The sequence below is a fragment of the Akebia trifoliata genome, chromosome 6 (genome assembly GCF_017979445.1).
Source record: "Akebia trifoliata isolate Shusen 1 chromosome 6, ASM1797944v1, whole genome shotgun sequence".
Taxonomy (NCBI): Eukaryota; Viridiplantae; Streptophyta; class Magnoliopsida; order Ranunculales; family Lardizabalaceae; genus Akebia; species Akebia trifoliata.
Window position 1 is genome coordinate 27,120,394 of NC_141380.1, and position 21,383 is coordinate 27,141,776.

General features: G+C 34.2%; 1 protein-coding gene across 5 annotated transcripts in view; it reads left to right on the forward strand.

Annotated features, from left to right (window-relative positions):
• Window positions 1-527: 527 nt before the first annotated feature.
• Window positions 528-21,383, forward strand: part of LOC147400577 (mediator of RNA polymerase II transcription subunit 15a-like) — a 67,646-nt gene continuing 46,790 nt past the window's right edge. For 2 of the 5 annotated variants that reach the window (XM_086446269.1, XM_086446270.1), the window contains exons 1-5: window positions 528-722; window positions 809-936; window positions 2,791-2,902; window positions 10,943-11,066; window positions 13,858-14,127. In XM_086446269.1, the coding sequence (XP_086302395.1) occupies window positions 543-722; window positions 809-936; window positions 2,791-2,902; window positions 10,943-11,066; window positions 13,858-14,127 (814 nt within the window). In that variant the 5' untranslated portion in view covers window positions 528-542. Of the gene's footprint in view, window positions 723-808; window positions 937-2,790; window positions 2,903-10,942; window positions 11,067-13,857; window positions 14,128-14,918; window positions 14,990-16,120; window positions 16,196-16,272; window positions 17,213-21,383 lie in introns of those variants that run through there. The other 3 variants (XM_086446271.1, XM_086446273.1, XM_086446272.1) reach the window with 3 other exon arrangements.

Sequence of the window (21,383 nt, forward strand, 5' to 3'; positions counted from 1 at the left end):
AATAAGAATTTGATGCAATAACATATCGGATGGAATATGGATCAATTGTGTCCCTATCCACTAAAATGTGAGAAAGTAGGTCAATTGTTTACATAATTGTGAACTTTCTTTGTATTTTATTTTTTGAAATTTTGCTTCTTTGTATTTTATATGTCAAATCATACTTATAATATGATGAAAATCAATTGAAATATATTTGGATTATATTGAGATCGAACAAAAACCAATTCCAATAAGGGTCGGTCCAATTTTTATAATACCGATTTTTATCGAATTGAAATTAGTATTTTAATTGATATTTTTGATGGTAAGTTTGGTGGTCTTTAAATATTGTGTTTGGAAAACAAGTTTAATGCACTTGTACAATGAAAATGAAATAACGTAACAATGTAAATATTTAATTGATTTATTTTGATATGTATATTTTGAATTATTTTTTTTTAATTTTATATTTTTTTGGGGGTTTATTTTTTAATAGGAATCAATTCTAAATTTTTCCTGAATTTTTCAGATTTTTTAAATGGTTAAAAACCATTGTTTCAATGTCGAACGAGACGACTCGACTCGACGAGACGTATCGTCCGAGTCAACTCGGTATCGGACTGAACGAGACGATTCGGAGTACCGAGTTTAAAAACCATGTTATAAACAGGATAATTTTTACGATTTTTTTTGTCAAAAATTTTCATGTACACGCAACGAAGATTGACAGAGTACTTCAGGTAAAGTAGTCTCTCTGTTTGTTTGATCTTTCGATTTTTCTTTTATTCTGGTTTTGATTCCTTAAATTTGTTCTTGTGTTCTTGAGATCGAATCTTGTTTTGGATTGATCGAGAACAATAATTGGAGACCACCTCAAGGAGAATCTAGTATGGATGGTGTCGATTGGAGAACTCAACTTCCACCTGATTCACGTCAAGGAATCGTCAACAAGATGTAATCTTATCTCTACTGATTTCTGATTATTGGGTAGAATTTTATTTGATTGTTTAATTTGATATTTTTTTTTGAAAGTTATTGAACTATCCCAATTAATGGTAACATTTTATTAGAAAGTAGAGATAAGGATTCTATCCTCATAGTCGTGATTTTGCGGATGGGAAAATGAAATTCACCTGCAAATTTCATCCCCAAATTAAAGCCCTAATATCTCTCTATTAAAACCCTAAGTTGTGTCTCTCTTCTTCTTCTTCTTCCCAACCACTAACAGACAGACCTTCGCCGCCGACGAAAATTGCCAGGCTTGTCGTCACTGTTGCCACTGTCGGTCATCCTCCTTCCCCTCCCCTCTCTGTTACATTTTCTATTTTTTCCCTTGTATTTCTAGATGCAATGGAACAATGGATTTTGGTTTTTCCATCCTACCCATTTTCCAATTAATTTCAAAATCCATAGGAAATGAATTTCCATGCTATCAAATAGACTCTTAAGAAAAAATTTCAATTGTTGGATTACGATCTGAGGTATTATTTTCTTTCCACCGCAATTTGGGGTCCACTTATTTCGTCCAAGATATGGCTTTTGCTCTTATCATTACTCAAGGTTTGTGCTTTGTTGACTTATGCTCTATGTGCCTCGAATGACCTTATTCTGATTCATCGTGACTTTGCTTATGTTATTTGGTCCTTTTTTTGGCACTCAATGGATATTTCCTTTTGTCATTTTGATCAGTCTACCAAAGTTGGCTGCCCATGAAGGAATGGAGTAGCCGTGGTTTTGTAGGGAATGAGGAGCATTATGTCATGCGATCCTTATCAACGTTATGGATCTCATATTTTTCTAGTGAAGAAATTTGAGGATTTCAAGAGTTGTTTCTTTGAGAAATTTCTTTTAAATTGGGAGAGGGTTTATTAGTAGAAAGCATAGTTTTGGGTTGGGTTCCATGTTTGTGGGTTTTTTTCCCTTTACTTCTCTCCATATGAGATAGGTCTACTCGATTTCCTATTTGATAATCTATTCAATATTCAGAAACCAAAAAAATACCTAAGAAAATATTTGACATACATGACACATCAGGGTGTAAATTGTAGGGTCGATAAAATGGAGAAACATCATTACATTTCCTTTTGGCAAGTTGGTATCCATTTTATCGATACAATGAAAGGGACCACTGGGACCAGTGATTAATACCTGCCTTGTGTTTAGGTCATGCCAGATAGTTCTACGTGACACTATTTTGTGCAAAAATTGATTCCATGAATATTTTGGCCAAGTCCCAATGAACCTACACCACCAAGTTCAGTATGTTGATTTTCTTGTGTGTAGGTTCAACAAGGGGTGGGCCAAACAACATTCAATGGGTTAGTTGGCCAAGGAGTGGCATTTTTCAAATTTTGGCATGATCAACACATGATGAATTAGTTACTGTGACATTGATTAGCATTTGTGTGATTCTGCTTTTAGTCTTAAACACTCCCCATGTTATGCTAGCATGCTTGTGCAATCAGAACACTAAAGCCTTGGTATAAAAGGGAGCTTTTGCAAACTGGTAGGTTAATCATGTTGTTCTCAAGGATTCACATATCGGAACTTATTGTTTGTATCTCTAAGATGTAGAATACAATATACAATACTAATTTAAAGCTCTACTAATAATTTTTAAGCACTATTGAGGGTTTGGTGTAATCCAATTACTTCCATCGAATATCAGTTTACTTCAGACATTTTATTGTAACTCAGGCACCTGAATATAGGTTTGCCTTTTAAGAATTTTTGTTTTCTTTTAGTGGCTTCTCTGTGGCACCCACCCATCTCTTAAACCTATTAAAACTAATTGTTTCACATGTACAGAATGGAGACTTTAAAGAGGCACCTTCCCATTTCCGGCCCTGAGGGAATACTTGAACATCAGAAAATTGCTGTAGGGTTAGAGGAAAATATTTACTCTGCTGCCACAAGCCAGGTACATCCACCACTCAAGATGGTGTATTCTCTCTGTAATTGTACTTTGTATTGCTTTTTTGCTTGCAAGCTGCTACCCATACATTGACGTGTTTGTTCTTATCAACTTGTTATTCTATTGACTGTTCTGTGGAATATTTATTTTACTTGCTCTGCAATATGGGTGTTTCCAGAATGCTAGTTTACTTATTTAAACCTTTTTTGGACAAGTTAAACCCATTTTTGCATATATAACCATGATTGATGTATTTATTAGTTGGTCACATGCTTCAAACATAGATTCAATATACATATTGACCTTGTTTCCTTAGCTTTTGGGAGGGTACAACTTGTAAATTTATTTATTAATGAAAGTTTATATTGCATCTATCAATTGTTTTTTTTAATTTGAATTGTGACTTGTGACTCACCCCATATGCTTCAATATCCTGATCTGTACAGTATTTCAAATAAGAAAAAATAGCCAGGGAAATGTTCTTGGTTTGGACAGTTGAGGAAAGATCCTAGGACTTTACTTTAGAACAATCTTCAACGATTGGGTAACATCTGTTACAAACCTATTTGGAAGAAGAGCCATGATGAAGTTCTCTTAATTAAAGCATTGTACTTCTTGCGGGATACTCCTAATTCCAGATTGTCATGTTTATCGTTGGGAGGTTCAAATTCTTCAGAGATGTCTTTCTTGTTTTGGACTGCAGTGTTGAACAAGATCTTCACTATTGGTAGTCTAATAGGCGTAGGATCGTTATTTTAGATTTTTGTTCTATCTGCTAAAAACAAGTGGTGAAAATGTCAAATCATTTGCTCATGCTTTGCGAGATAGGAAATGCAATATGGTCTCACTTTTCAACGTCTTTCGTATTCAATGGATCCTACCCCAATATATTCTTTCTCTTTTCCAAGTTGTTATTCCAGGACCTTTATTTTTAGAGGGAGGATTTTATACTTAGATATGTTTGGGCGTTTACAAGAAAGTTCATACCTAGAGGCGATCCTTGAAATATTAACCCTTATCTTCTCTTTGTATAAACTCCATTTGGAGTTAAAGGAGCTTGTCTTTTGGATTTTGTTTTTACTCTGTTTGTCTTTCTTTTTTTGATAAGTACAAATTTCATTAAATAACAAAACAGAGGTGATCAAGGAGAAATATTTCAAAAAGGTAATCCTATCATGATCTGAGCCTAGATTTTAAAGAAGAAAATCTGATAAGCTGAATCGGTTTCAGTGTCTATTTTGGTTAGCTTGGAAATGGAAATATTTTACTTGGTGTGAAAATTAATACAAGTTTTGGAAATGATGGAATCATTGTGGAAATGAGAAAAATATGTATGAAATTTTCATTGAAACTATGAAACGATGAAATATGCATTAAAACACTCTCATTATGTCTTCAAAATACAATAAGCAACTCTTGATCTTAGCCAAAAGGTCGGGAAAGGTGGGATAGATTATGTAATCTTAGTGAGGATTGGCTTTGAGTTTCAGGGTGTTTGTTTTTGGTCTGCTTGTCTACACATATAGGCAAATAGTTGAGTCCATTAGTGTAAAACAGTAGTACTCTATATGGAAACGAGAATAATAATGTCACATTAACTACGTACAACTTAATATGCTAAACACTTAAATAAAAAATTATTAAGTACTTAAAAAAAAAAAAAAAGAAAGTATCCCTGTAGACAATAGACTGAGCCCATATCTAGGCTTTGCCTAGTTCATAGACCATGGTCTTTTCCAAGGACTAGTCTCGGGGAACGTGCAACACCCCCACATCAAACGCACCACGTAATTGAGGGTGCGCCCTCATGGTGGCCCCTATGAAATTAATGCTCATACTAGGTATTGAACTCACGACCTACAAGCATTAATCGCTTATCGGTCTGAAGCCAACCCCTCAAGGTTAATTATTAAGTACCATATTCACCGGTTATTATATTTTTATGTTTTTAATGCATATGAATATGTTATTAATATATCTAACTAATTAGGACATGATTGATTATGTGTGTGCTTATATGAACATACTAACACGGATGTTTTGACCAATAAATAATTATAGGAGTGGAAAATTTAAAAGAAAATTATAAACTATATGGTGTAATGGAAATGGTAGAATCCTTTCATATTTAGAGCTTTGATTTCAAAGAACGAAATTTGAGAAACCCATGGTATTAGAATTCGACATCTATTTTGGTTAGCCTAGAAATGTTAATATTTCATGAAAATATTAAATTAGTATGGAAATTTGTAGAAGTTTAGGAAATGATGGAAATATTTTTGAATTGACAAGAATATTGAGAAATTTTCATTGAAATTGTGGGAAATGATTAAATAGCATAGTTTTAAAACTTGATATTTTGTCTCGTCCCCACCAATGCCTAGTTGACTCACCTGAGTCATCGTTTTAAACAAGATAAACAATTTAACTTTGTTTAAAACTATTTATTAGTATGTATTTTGATTGAAAATGACATTTTTCTTTAATAAAATATGGTGAATTAGAAGATGTTCAGTCACACGATCATATTTTATTTAGAAAATATATCACTAAAAATAAATTATTTTTTAATCAAAAGTTACAAAACCCAGCTTATTTGGAGTTAACCAATATTTTCAAAATATCGGATGAGTCTTATTAGATCTTAAATGAGTTAGCGTGAATGACGATTCACATATGAGTCATCTCAGTCTTGGAAAATTTTTAAAATCATATAAAAGAGGTAGTAAAATACACTCACTAAGTCTTCAAAATACAACAAATAACTATATCCAGTGCGAAACTTAAGATCGCCAATGTTTTCTTCCATATACGCACAAAGAGTTGAGAGCCCGTCATTGGAAAACAATAGTTCTCATAAAAATGAGAGTAATAAGTCACATTTACTACATAAATGGAAATGAACTGGACAACGGTTTGTTTCACTGCTCTGCGCAAATGGGTAGCTACATATACTTATCAGTCGAATGGTCTCGCCAGCTCGCTTCCTTTGATCTTGTTTAGAGTGGTTCTACTATGCCAGCGGGGATAGGGTTACATTTGTAAGCATGTTTAATATGTAAAATGCTTGTTTCAATAAATAAAATATTAAGTAGTGTTGGTATTCTATTTTTTATTTTATAACTATGTATAAATTATTAATTTACCCAACTAGATAAGGCATGGATGATTGCTTGTGCTTTATCGCAAACGAATGTATTGACTCGCGAAGAAAAGCTAAAGTTCCTGGACTAGTCTGCATAGTGGATTTAGAAAAAGCCTATGATCATGTGAACTGGAATTTGGTCAAGTATTTGTTGAGGAGAATGGCATGAAATGCATTTCTACTCGGACTTTCTTGATTTTGGTTAATGGATCCCCAACAAGTTATTTCAGAAGTTCTAGGGGTCTTTGCTAAGGAGATCCGTTGTCTCCCTTTTTGTTTGTAATAGTTATGGAGTTATTGGGAAAGATGTTGTCCAAGGCAGTGGTGGAGGGGGAGCTTATTGGTTTTTCCACCAGGGTGGGAGGGCATGTGATTTCTCACCTACAGTTTGCGGATGATACCTTAATTTTTTTGGATCATTCACCGAGACAATTGAACTTTCTAAGTGGTATGCTAAGGTGCTTTGAGGCAATTTCTGGAATTTTGGTCAATCTTCGTAAGAGGGTGGTTCGGAGTAGGAGACGTAGAAGGGGTGGAGGTGGCGGCGGCTTTGTTAGGAGTCTAGATAGGAGTTCTTCCATCCACGTATTTGGGGCTTCTCTTGGGCATAGGTTACAATAGTAAAGAGATTTGGAGCCAGTTATTGAAAGGATGAGAAAGAAATTAAGCTCTTGGAAAGTTAAGCTTTTATCCAAAGGGGGGAAGATCACTCTTATTAAAAGTGTTTGGGCTAGTATTCTTATTTACACATTTTCGTTATTCTCCCTTCTTAGGAATGTGGAAGTGCAATTGGATAGAATTTGTCGGGACTTTTTGTTGCATGAAAAAGAGGGCTCAAGAAAACATCATTGGGTGAGTTGGAGAAAGTTATGCTTGCCAAAGAAAAATGGGGGACTGGGTTTTCGCAACTTTGGTTACATGAATTCAGCTTTACTGGGGAAGTGGCTTTGGAGGTTTGGGGAGGAGGGATGGAGTCTTTGGAGGAAGGTAATTGTGAATAAGTATGGGGTGGACGTGAATGGGTGGGAGAGTGGTCCGGCTAAAAGTGCGTCGGGGTGGGGGGTGTGGAAAGGTATTCTTAGAAGACTTCCGTATCTGAAGACAGGAGTGAAATGTAAGGTGGGGAGGGGGAGTAAGGTGAGATTCTGGGAGGATTGGTGGTGTGGGAATGGTCCTCTTAAGGATTGTTTCCCTAACCTTTTTGCTTTGTCGTTGAAAAAAAATTAAGTTATCTCGTGCTTCAGAAGTCTTGAGAATGGGGGGATTAATTGGGATTTTTAGTTTAGAAGATCTTTTAACGATTGGGAGGTGGATAATCTTGGGAGATTACTCTTTTTGGTGGAGAATAGTTGTATGGAGAGCTCTTCAGAACATCAGAGAGTGGGTAGGTACTAGGGATGGGAAGTTTACAGTCAAGTCTTTGTATGATGGTATCGCTCATAGCACAGCCTCGTCCTTTCCTCACTCTTTTGTCTGGGGTGGTAAGATTCCTCCAAAGATTTCGACTTTTCTTTGGATGGCAGCCTTGGGGAGACTGGCAACTTTGGATCAGTTTATTAAGAGGGGCTTTATTTCGCCAAATCAATGCTGTTTGTGCAAATCTCAGGTGGAATCGATGGATCACTTATTCACTATCGGGTGGCTTATCATATTTGGGCGCATTTCTTATCCTTGTTTGGTATCGAGGGTTGTTTTCTCAGATCAGTCAAGTCGGCTTTGGAGTCTTGGTTGACGTGGGGAGGTTCTTTTTTGTCTTCTAAACAGATTCTTTGGTTCTTGGTTCCTTTCGCAATTTGTTGGGGTATTTGGAATCATCGCAACCGCTGCATTTTTGAAGGAAAAGAATTTACGCTGGAGGGTTTAGTTCTTTCTATTTTGAAGCTCATGTTTTCTTGGAGCAAACTTTATAAAGTGTTTAAGGGGGTCTTCTTTGAAGATTTTGTTGTGAGATGGGATAGGATTTGTTCGTTGTCGTGAGAGTTTTCGCTGTCCTTTGTTGTCTTGCTTTTTGCCTTGTTTCTTTGCTTTGGTTTGGGTTGGTCCTCTCGACCCCCCTTGTTTTTTTTCCTTCTCTTAATAGAATTATCTTGATAAAAAGAAAGAAAGATGATATAGATACCTATGTTATAATAATTCATTTATATTAATGAATGAATATTATGTGCAATTTTTTATTATTATTGAATATTATTATGTGTAATTTAAAGTCCTTTCTAAAGTGGAAGCAATTTCAGAAGTTTGTTATATTTGTAATTTTTTATGATATTTATGAATAATTTTTTCAAAAAGGAATATTTGGATCAAAGTTTCTATTCATTGCATGTGCTTTTTTGTGGAAAAGAAGTCATTACATGGAATATTTGCATGCCAGGGAAAAGTATATTTGGAAAATAATATATCATACTGTTACTAGTATACTTTTTCCCTTAATTATTATTAGTGATATATCCTTTTTTCAATATAGTTTTGTCATTTTTCTTCAACGGTAAGTGAATCAGTTTCCGATATTCAACATGATCCAGAGTTATTTGGCGGTTTTCATCTAAATTGTTTATTTGTTTTAAATATTGATCTAGGGAGTGCTAATTGAATGGTTGAAAGGGATGAAAGTTGAGGTATGGATTATATGCTCGAATAACTGAATCTAGGCATCAAAACCATTTGTGTCCTTATAACCATTTGCCGTCATTTGATTTTGATTCAACTTGAATGTGTCCATGGTTGTAATGGCGTGGGAAGGATTTGATCTAAAGAAGAGGACTCAAATTGGGTCCACATCTAGATTCAAATTGACCCTTATGAAGTTAGCTTTAGGTTTTGGATTCGTATGGATCTGATCTAGGTTTGATTCATTTCATGCCATACCACAACGAACTGCTGATTGACTAGAACATCAAATGGCACTTGAGAGTCACCTTGAATTTGGATCTTTGGTTATAATATAATTTAAATATGTATTGAGTGGATTCTATCCGACTTTGATTCAGGTAAGATTCATAGCTTGTGTCATGATCCGATTTGGTTTGGATATATTTTTAATTCTAGGATCCGATTTGATCTTTAAGAAAAATGTGATGGGGATACACTCAAAATGGGGTCTACTTGTGGGTTGCATTGGTATTTATTCATATGTATCATCAGTCAAATATGGATAATGAGTCACGATTTTGAGATCAACTTAGTGCCTGATGAGCACCATCAATTTATTTTTTGATAAGATAAAATTCTATGAGAAAAAAGGAGGCAAGGTGTCCCGAAGAGCAAACTTATCAAAAGGAAGCCAGGGTTAATTATTTCTTTTTTTTTTTTCTATTGCAAAGCTTTTGAGGAGGTTAGAGGAGTCTTTTTTGAAGATTTACTATTTAGATGGAATGAATTTGTAATATTGGGGAGTAGAGCGATCATGACAGTATTTGGAGGGAGGTAATTTCAGCAAAATTTGGGGCGAGGTTTTTTTTTGGGGGGATAATGAGTTGGTTTGTTCTTCGTATGGTTTGATTTCAGGAGGGAATTCAATGACTGAGAGCTGGATTTTATATCTAGGCTTAGTGTTTGTGTCGCCTCAGAACTCCCTTACAGTGACGAGGATGATTGTTAGGTGTGGAAAGGAAGTACGATCGAGGTTTTCTCGCTCATGTATTTTTGTCGATTTCTTTGTTAGGCGTCGTTACCGTCCTTTCTTACATTAGCAATTTGGGGCTGAGGGTTCTTTCAAAAGACTCACTTTTCATTTGGATTATGGCTTTGGGTAAATATTCTTACAATGGATTATGTCAATAGGAGGCCCCATTTATTCCAAATTTTTGTACCATGTTAAGGTTGATGGTGAATCAGTTGATTATCTTCTCTTACACCCCAAGCTTGATGGGGGGAGGCTTGGTCCCACGTCTTTGACTTATTCAGGATTCACGTTTGTCTTCCCAAGACGCTTTGCTCTCTATTTGAGAAGCTGGTCATTGCTTAACTTCGCCTTTTTTTGCATTTGAGAGGTCTTTGTGAAGCATTTTCCTTTTTGCCATTCGTTGGGCTATTTGGAAAGAAAGAAATGTGAGGGTCTTCGAAGATACAAAAAGCTTGTTCCAGGATATATTTTTTCTTTTTTGGGTTTTAGATTTGTTTGGTGTAAAATTTAGGCTGGTTAGCATTTCCTTGAAGTTGGGCTGTTATGCTCAAGTATTTCGGAGTTTTTTTTTGTGTGTACTTTTTTAATAAATAGTATACTTATCAAAGAATAATCTCAGGGACTAATAATAGGCTATAGGTTTTTTGTGTCCTGAACGGGTGCTCTTGTTTTCCTTTTTGGTGTATTTTGTTTCTTTGGGTTGGTCACCTCGACCGTCAATTTTTCCTAATAAAATTTGACTTATTAAAAGAGTTTTCATTGTTTTTTATGTCATTCTTTTATGTGCTTTGAACTTTTTCTATCCCAACATCTCTCGATCAAAGCAATATTTACTCCTATCAATGATTACCAAAGATAATACTGTGCGAGAACACTCAATGATACGATACATTTTCTTCAACACGGATTTTTCTGTTGAGTCCTTTGGAAATTAAAATCCTACAAAAATGTGTTTATGGTGGGGTATTAAACACTCACCATTTTGGTGGCCATAGATTTGCATGCTTGAAATCATTCTCTATGGAGAATAATCTTTGCTGGTCTACCGAGTTTTTCAATTTTATTGTTTACAACATTATGCCATCTGCCTTACATCTATTATTTGAAGATGGAAGGTGGGCTTTGATGCATCTTGAGGAAATTCTCTTTCATCTCTGCATGTGCCAGCATCATTTCTCTTGTTGTCAGTTCCATTGGTTATCATTTTAGCTTCTTAGGTCTTTAAATTGTAGCTTTCAATGTTCAGGGACTATAATTATTCTAAATTCCTACTTTTCAGACCGATTATCAACAGAGAATATCACTGGAGTTGCTGCCAATGGAGACAAAATCACAGAATAGTGGTGTGCCTGATTCCTTACCATCAATCTTTGTTGTTAGTAACCAGAAGCCCCCAGATCCAGGTAACAAGAAACAACATGAAATAGTTAACTGCCTTTTACCCCATATAACAAATGAATGTTTGTACAACATACTCGTTTCTTATGTTTTTCATTTTAAAGTTAACATGCATGACAAATATGCTTAGCAAACACAATAAACTCTGAGTTAGTTGTATAGATAGAGAATTTTCATGTAAGAAAATTCAAACTACTAGGGTTTAGGAGTCGCTTAAATTCATGAGTTTTTTGGGGGCTGAATGGCCACCAAAAACAGAAATTTCTTTTGAAAATGTTTTTCTTAAAGAAAGTGACTCCTAAAGATCAAACCAAAAAGATTTGGGTAAGGTGTTAAACACCCTACTCTCCCCATCAAAATGATGGTTACCTAGGAACTTGGCCATTTTAAAAGATTTTAAAAACTTGAGATGGTATGTAGAGTAGAGACAAAGTGTAGGTTCTATCTGAGAACCATGTTGATTTTCAATACAAGTCTTAGGTTTTAACTTAAAAAAGCAAGGGAAGCGCATGGAAAATTCTTTTGAATGCAAATGTAAAATAGGACATGGTTGAACCTAAATACATGAAAATTTCAGCAATCTGATCATGGGTAAAAATCATTATCAAAATCCAAGCAAATCAACTCCAACCATAGAGATTTTTACTTGGATGAACTAGACTTCAAGGTGGTTCTAAATAAAAAGAACCAACCCATTTAAAGTCTTGGTTAGGGATTTATAGCCTTGGAAAGCTGTCATCCCCAACTTTATGTCAGCACCGACATATGCCTTTTCTTTATGTGATAACTCTTAAACTACTCCATAGATTGCTCTGCCCTTTAGTGGGTAAGAAGTTAACTTCAAGATGGTTCTTCTCCATTTATAATCAACTTGAAAACTTTTCTCATAATTGAGAGCCATTAGTCCTAAGTTAATCAATTGTTGGGGTTTATCCACTGTTTTTAGCAACATAATCTCATTAATGTGACAAATGTGTTATGCGGTGGAAATGCAAGAAAATGAAATATGAATAACGTTATTTATGAGAGAAATGATTTGGTGAATGTAAAAAAGAAGTCAATCTCATAGAAGAATCCCTTTTTTAGCTTCGTCCCTTATGAATGAAACATGAATGCAAATTTTCCACATGGTGGATTCTTTTATCTTGACAAGGTAAAAGTTGTCTATCTCTAGCGAGAGATACCCGGTTTGTTCATCTTGCGTTTAATGCATGAATTAAAAAAAAAAAAAAAATAGGTTCCTCCATCTTCTTCTGGGTCCATTGCTCGAAGACATCCCCAAATAAGGCTTGACCAGTTAATTTGGACAAAGGTGGTGGAGAGGGGGGGGGGGGGGTACATAAGGCTTCTAAGTTAACAAAAGAAATAGAGAGGATTAAGAGAAATTCTTATAAAAGATGTCTAGATTACACTGCACATTGCCTCAGTTGCCTTGAAATTCTTCTTGATCATCTTCTTCTTCTTCAAAGACTTATGGTAGAGAGTTCAAGAGGATGAGGGAAGAGAGTTGGGATTTTTGTAGAATTTCTTTGGCTAGAGAATTTCTTCTTGTAGCCTTGAGACCCCCCTCTATTTATAGGCCTTTTGCGGGATCTTTGGATATAATGATCTACACATCACAATTTGCACTTAATTTCAATTAAACCAAGAGTTTGGACTCAAACTACCTTCCCACAATGGGGTTTTTGATGAGTATGGACTCAAAATACCCTTCCACAATGGCGTCTTGATGGTAATTTACCACTCCTTGTCTCTTACCAATCAAGGGATGGAATGGTAAATGTCTCAAGGTTTTAGAGAAATCTTTTACATGATAAAATGGTCCAAATCCCTCAAACTTGGAATAATTGTAAGAGATGTCTTTGGAGTGGCATGGACTTGTCCTTAACAATGAGGTTTTAATGGAAATTTACCCCCCATGCGCCTTAACAAATTAAGGTTAAGGTGGTAAATTCCCATTGAAATTCTCTAGAGAACTTTTGATGACTTAAAGGTCCAACTTACTAATTTCCAAACTAACCTAGGATATCTTTTTATTCGCATTACAAACCGAGTCTTTATTGAAGAGTTTTTAAATGAAGGTGGGGGCAAAAAAGTTAGTCCCAGCTGCATGTGTGGACTTGAGATTAGACTAAGCAAAGAGGTTAAAGTAATAAAAACCCTCATTAGATATTTCATTTTGTTGCTAAAAAACAAATTAGAGGATGCCACATGTTTTAATTATAATAAACCCAAGCTTTAAAGGCCAATTGGTAGGTGGGGACCAGAATTCTTATTAACAAAAATATGCTAGGTCTGATTCAGTAAGTTGGACTTTTCGTCCTATACATGGTGTAGGACTTTAGTCGACCCCATGGATCGGACTTTTTAAATATTAAAAAAAAAAAAAAAAAAGAACCTCCCCCTAGTGGCCTACAAGGTCTTTGATTTGATCTTGCTTTGAGTTTGGACAATTTAGGGTGTTTACAAGTTGTTCATCTAGTTAATGAAGGTTTTTACTAGAATGCATATCAGGATCGTCATCTACTTCCTTTAGAATTGTTAAATATTTAACTTTTTGTTTTTGAATTTCTGCAATATCTGAAAGGTGTGTTGGCTTGCTTGTTTTTATTCAAGAAAGATGGTTTCCCCTTTTCCCATGAGAATTTCTTGTGTCCAATCATCATTCATGTGATGCCTATTATGAAATTTGATTTACTGTTTATTCATTATGTTACACCTCAATTTTTTGATTCAGATGATTTATTGTGTTTTGTTTCTTAATATATTTTTTTAAATCTATATTCCAAATTGCAGCACCTCATAGTATGCAGTCTCAAGTGCCGAACGAAGTGCAACTGCCGATTCCCTTACCAAATCAGGCTCAAGCATGGACACAGCTGTCATCTCTGAACATTCAAAATGCTGGTGTTGAGTCAACCATGCAAAATGATGTCGGACAAAGTTCCAACTTGCAATATATGCATCAGCAGCAGCAGGAGCAGTTGCAACTGGAGATTTTGAGGCAGAAGTTCCAACAGGGGAATATTCTTCAGCCCTCACTCTTGCAACAATCAAAACCTTCAGGTATTCTTGTTTTGTGCATAGAATGTTTCCCACTCCCTTTAATAATATTTTTATTTATAAACAAAAAAAAAAAAATACTAATGCAGTAGTCTAGAATTATTGCATATAATTTTTCTTCTTTTCCTTTGGAAATAATGTTCTTTTGCTGATGAAGTAGTAATTAGTAATTCTTATTTCTGTCTGATCTCTCTTTAGCATCTATTGATTTCTGATGAAGTAGTAATTAGTAATTAGTGACAAAGGAATCAATTTTAAAAAAAAAAGAGAATATATTAAAAGTGATCTCCTACTTCCAATTAGGAATTCGTTTAGTCCTTTAGGGATTGCCCCTAGAGATTAAGTTCTGTCCGTGTTGTTTCTATATTTGGCAGGTCTTCCTGGCCTCTTGGTTTCTTTCTTTCTAATAAATTTTTATCTTTAAAAAAATAGTAACAATAATAGATCTTACCTACCTGTTTCTGTCTCATTGTGATGTGCTGGAATTTTCTATTTGTTTTTCTTTTTCTTCATGATTAGAGTAGCTTTGTCTGCTTTGTTTCCGCGCTCCCAATCGATGCAAATCACTTGTTTATGTTATTGCAGTATTATAAGCCTTCAGTTATTCTTGTTTTGTGCATAGAATGTTTCCTCCTCCCTTTAATTTAAAAAAAAAAAAAAAAAAACCCAACAACAACTAATGCAGTAGTCTTGAATTGTGCATGTAATGTTTCTTCTTTCCTTTTGGAAACAATGTTCTTTTGCTGATGGAAGCATTAGTTAGTAATTCTTATTTCTGTCTCGTCTCTCTTAAGCATCTATCGATTCTACAGCTCAAACAAACCATGCAAATGCCGGTGACTGGCAAGAAGAGATTTATCAAAAGGTGATTTCTTACTTCTTTTATATTTCACTTTAACTTGTTTGTATGTATAGTCATTGTTTCTTTCTGATTTAGGTTGCAATTTTATAATATTATAAATCAAGGGCAATGCTGTCATAACTCATAATCCAGGGTCATTAAATATTCCATGCCCACATCCCGATAATTCAACTTGGCACACTTTTGGGCCCACTGAAAATTATGGATGTATACACTTAAAATCAACGCAATTGATGATTTGTAGCCATTGGATATGGGCATTTTTATCATGAACCAGGACCATATGTGATACACATTGATTTCAAGCCCTTGACAGAAATACTCAAATCCAACGGTCCTTAATACATCTCAAAACCATTTGTCCAAAGGTCTAGAAAACAAATATGAAATGTATAATATATATATATGGGGGTGGTTCAAGGGACATATGTAAAAACAATGGCTTTTCAAAATATGGGTTAGAGCTTTTGGATTGAGCTGATTTTTTGTGAGGATGGTCACTATGATGAGAAGATCATCCTTACAAAAAATCAGCTCAATCGGAAACTTCTAAATCCATCAAAAGTGATTTACAAATTATTGAAAAAAATTGGCAAAAAATCGACAGTCCACATTCTAAATCACTTTTAATGGGGTTAGAAGTTTCAGATTGGACTGATTTTTTTTTTTTTTTTTTGGATGATCTTCCCATCATAGAGGTCATCCTCACAAAAAATTAGCCCAATCCAAAACTTCTAACCCATATTTTGAAAATCTATTAATGTTACATTGTTTTTACATATGTTTTTTCATATGGCCCATGATCCTGACCATATATATATATATATATATATATATATATATATATATTTTGATAAAGACAAATTTTATAGATATTTTCTACAAGGAAAAAATAATTTAAAATAATAATATGATATGATGCATGTATTTTGTTACATAAAAATGGATTGTGTCCCTTTTGGATAATGAAAACTGGGTTGATTCAAGAGCGGTCCATGTGACCCATGTTGAGTGGGGGAGCAAGTATAGCTTCTGCCAGCCCAGACTCCATAGGTATTAATTATAGGGAACATGTGTAACACCTTAATATATGTAGGTTCTTACATTAGAAAAATTTTCTATTTTATTTTACAGATTAAATCTATGAAGGAAATGTATTTATCTGATCTGACTGAAATACACCAAAAGATCACTCTCAAGTGCCAACAGGTACTATTGATTTAATTTTCAAATCTTTTATAGTTTATTTTATTGGCTTAATTCTATAAGCTTTCATTGTTTGGCAGACCGACACTCTTCCACAGCAATCAAAAGAACAAATCGAAAAGCTCAAAACGATGAAGATCATGTTGGAGCGCATTATAGCATTTTTACAAGTGCCCAAGAGTAATATTCCACCTGTTTTCAGGGAGAAGCTCGGTCATTATGAGAAGCAGCTTGTTACTTTTCTAAATAATCAGAAGCCCAGAAAGATTATTCCTTCACAGCTTCAAGAACAACAGCAACAACTTCAGTCATCTTGCAGCCACCCGCTCTCCATGCAACAGCAGCAACAGTCACAACCACAATCTCAAATCTTGCTGACTCAGCACGACAACCAGATGAACCCACAGATGCAACCAATGAACTTGCAAAATTCTGTAGCAACTGACATGCAGTCCACTGCTGCGACAAACATGCAACATGGTTCCATGCCTCCTTTAGCAACCCCTTTAGGGGTTCAAAGTACTCAATCTAATATGATGAGTTCAATGCAACCTAGTTTGACGTTGGAATCAGGACAAGCACCACAAAGTTCATTGCAACAAAATACTGCAACTGCACCCCAACAGGCAAACATTACGTTGTCACAACGCGATGTGAGTAGTTTACAGTCTAACATGAATCCTACTGAATTAAATTCTAACACGCACAGAAAGACTACACTAGTCGATATGATGAATTCACTGAAGACCAGTTTGACATTGGAGTCGGGACAAGCACCAACTTAAATGCACTAACATTTCACAATGCTTACAGCCTGATGTGAATCCTGTGAAACAGGCACTCTCAAATGCCGGAAAATGTTGGGCAGCCAAAGAAGAAAAGTTTTGCACAGACAAGCTTTAGTATATGTGCTAGACAATTGTGACAGTTAAGATTGTTGGATTCTTATTTGTCTTTGTGGATTTTATTTATAAAGATTATTAAGTACTAGTTATTAAATATTTGGTGATTTAGACATAACCCTCTTACCTTTTTGTGAATAATTTTTAGACTGACGTCTTGCTCCTTGGTCTCTCTTAGTAGATTAATGAAAAATGACTTAAATACCCTCATCTTATGCTCTCATGTTTCTAGGATACTTATGGCATAAGTTTATTGGATGATGGATGCTTAGGAAATATAATTCTTACAATTTGTAAGATGTATGAAGCCAGTTGAAACTAACCTGTCGTTGTCCAAGCCTTTATGTGGGAACTATTAGGAAAGTTTTGGGACCAATTATACATATAAATTTATGCAAATGCACCCATTAATAGCAGCATGGTAATACTTCTTACTTTAACATATATATGAACTTATAAAAAAAATTGAATTTATTATCATTTTTTATTTATTTATTTATGATTATTTGGCGGTGGGTTACTGTGGTAGTCCTCCCTGAGATTAGTAGTGGTTGGGTTAGCAAAAAACCAAAAAAAAAAAATACTTATAAAAAATTGAATAGTTTCTATGGTAGGAGTATTTTTCTAATTTTTATATACAAGTTAATGTATCTTTGTTGAGGGGTGCTAAGAGTCAAGTTGAAAATCTGTTTGCAATCTAATCAGGGGTTTCTAATACATTGGTTGTTGTGGTTACCTAAAATAAAGGGGGAAATATTCTCTAATTCAACATCCTTTTCAATATGATAATCCATTCGAGCTCAAACATCCTTAGTAAGATTTGAAATCCTACTTAGTTAGTAAGTGCTTCTTTTCTTTGGTTAAATTCTTAGATGGCATGAGACCGAGGACACTAACGATTTTTTAACCTCCTTGTTTATACGGTCGTTAGTTTGCAATTTTATTGTTTTGACTAAAATGACCCTGCTTGTATGAAGTTTAAATAGAAGAATGAGGGCATTTATGAGATTTGAATTCCATATAGTACGGCAAATCATTTTCTTAGGCGAGAGGGGTCAGAAAATTTTGGCCATCTCTAGCGACAAATCTCTTTCTGTGGAAAATGATTTTCCACCCCTTTTCACGTTGTCTTGTACTCTCAAACAACTGTGCAATCAAACATGCCATATTTAATTATTTATATATGGGTGACCTTTTTTTGACAAAATCCTAGACAACATTATAGACAAATCCTTTTATCTTATATAGGTTAAAATTTTTAAAATGGGCTGATTTTTTGTGAGGATGATCTCTATGATAAGAAAATCATCTTCACAAAAAAACAGTAAATTCTGAAATTTCTAATCCTAATTTATAAGATGAAGAATCGTGAACCGTTAATTTTTACCGTTAGTTTGTAATCACTTTTCATTGGCTGATTTTTGTGAGGATGATCTATTGACTATAAAGATCATCCTCACAAAAAATCAATCCATTCCGAAACTTTTTAGTCATATAAGATAAAATTTTATCTAGGATTTTGTCAAAAGAACACTACCCTCTATAAATATAGGGTACAATTTTTTTATGAGAGCAACTATTGCCACACCAACTTTTGTTGACACCACCCCAATTCATATATAAATCACAAATGAAATAGCACAAATCTTGGGGTGGCATTAGCAAAAGTTGGTGTGGCAATAGCTACTCTTTTTTTTTTTCTTCTTTTTTTTAATTTATTTTTTATGGTTGAATCTCCATTACCTGTGTTGAATATGACGAAATTCCCAATTTATAATCTAAGAATTCGAAAGTTGGTCACTTTTAATATCTACAAATTCTTAGATATACCAACAAATTCATTGATTATCAAAGTGACGAATTCACTCGAAATGCATATTTTGGGAATTAAAATGAACAATGTACCAAAATCGGAATTTGGACATAAGTTGCCCATCTTTTGAGAAAAATCCCTAATTTTATAACATGAACAATTCAATTGGTCCTTTGTTATAATGTAATGTTGCTAGAAAGGACAAACAAGAAATTACCAGAGATGAAGATTGCTTGATTCTTTGACTTAGTTATTACTACAAGTTCGAACTTTAGTGAGAATTAATGGATGTATATTACCCCATAGTTTATAGGATTTGATAAGTCATTCTTATTACATTTTCAATATTATAAGAAGATTTGTTTAGCTGACCATACGAACATAATTCAACACTCATTGACCTTTGGGAATGGACAAATTGTAAAAATAGCCATGAAAGGAAACAAGAAGTTAGATTCCATGTTTAGGGAGGTAATGTACGTAGAGTTACAGCAGCTGAAAATCGACTTCTTGCTCCTTCTATTGTACAGATTCCAATAGGAATTCATGCAGTGCTTCCACACTATATCACTTACGAGCAATAGCTAGTAAAAACAATTTTTCTTTAAACCTAAAGTCCTCATGGTAATTATCACTAAAGGGAAAAAGAGAGAATAAAGAACTCAAATTCTCATGCAACACAATACATAAGACAGTAGGGTGTGTGGAAATTTATTCAAGTAAAAATGAGACAATTTTTTTTTTTTTTTAAAAAAAGAAAATTATCAAAATGAGCACAAAAATCGATGAATTCTCAAAATGGTGCACTATTTCAATTAATTCCAAAAACGATACTTTACCATTTTTGGAAATAAGTTTTGAGAGTAGAAAAGAAAAATAACCACCATAGCAAGGAAATAAGATTTTAAAATTTTGGTCCTTAATATGGCATCCAATTCTTGTTGCTTTCGTTGGCTATATGTTGTCATATTTTTTATTTGTATAATGATTTTCTGATGCTTTCGTTGGCTATATGTTGTCATATTTTTTATTTGTATAATGATTTTCTGACGCCCCTCTTTGACATACGCACCCCCGGGTTACAAAACTATAGATCATTTGCCTTGGGATATGCATAGATTTAGAATGACAAAAGATGTCAATCCTGTCTATAATGAAATTGCATCGATGACACTCAACTATGTCAAGTCAATGAATGAGCCCTTCTAAATCTTGACACACTTCGTAAGCAAACCAATGACCATTGAACCAACGTTGGTTGCGGCTCCCACGCCTCACTTGGATAATTGGGTGACCAAGGGCATTTGTAGGGATTTCATGTAACTCAAGAATCTTTATCCTCCTTCGCTTCTTAACTGTATATAAGAAGAAAATATGTTATATAAATATTAATAAAAAAGAAAATAAGCATATAATTTGGGGATTCAAATTAAAAGTGGGGATGCACTAACCATTCTCGTCATGATGGAATCCTTCGATGAACTTTCTAGATTCAAAATTTTTGTAATAGAGCTACATCTTCATTTGAATTCTTTGTTTTCTAATAGAACAAATGAAAATTTTAGATGTAAAGAAAGTTTGTGTTGAATTTCAAACCTAAAAAAAAAAAAAATTCTCATTATTATTATATATAAAACTTACATCTTGTTGAACAGAGGTGGAGTTATTTTGAGTTCTGAATATATTTGGTCCCTCCTGTGGCGGCTTCTTGTCGATGGTGGGGTGGTGCCCCAAACATAGCGGCGTTGAATCATCAGTTTTGGAGGGTTTGATCACAACAGGTTCTTATACCGTCGTCATCTTATTATGCTTTCCATTGTTGTTTTTTCCTTATTGTTGATGAGAACATTTGTATGATCATTTGGTGGTTGTATTTTTAGAACAAAGGGTTGTTTATGTTGATCCCTAACTGTGATAGTTGATGGTGTAACCTTGATCCATTCATCTACCACTTTCCTCCACTCACTGCAATTCAAAGTAAAAAATAAATAAATAAATAAATTAACTTAAACTCTAAAGAAATCATTCCAAAAGTATAATGTAAAAAGAAATAATTCCATATTAGATTCGATTAGTAAATCAGAAAATAATTTCATATTAGTATCCATCCATCAATTCAAATATTAAATTGTAGGTTGGGGAAGAGAATAGATAGAAGAAATACATGTAATTAATTAAAGTGATAATAAGATTATTTTATTTGATCATACATGATTAAAGTCTAAGAAATGTTACAAATTTGCTCTGATGTGTGCTTCTTTCGGATAGAGTTAACAACCTTTTTAATCTCTGTATCCTGCAAATTAAATCATTAAAAAATTAATTAAAGGAACTCCATGCATGTATAAGAAGTAGTCCACCAACTTCTCTAGACATCAAGAAAGAAAGGAATGAAAGAAAGAAAGAAATGAATTCAATTAGAGAATCTAATCCAATTTCTTAAAACAATGGATACAATTAAAACAAATCCTCATCA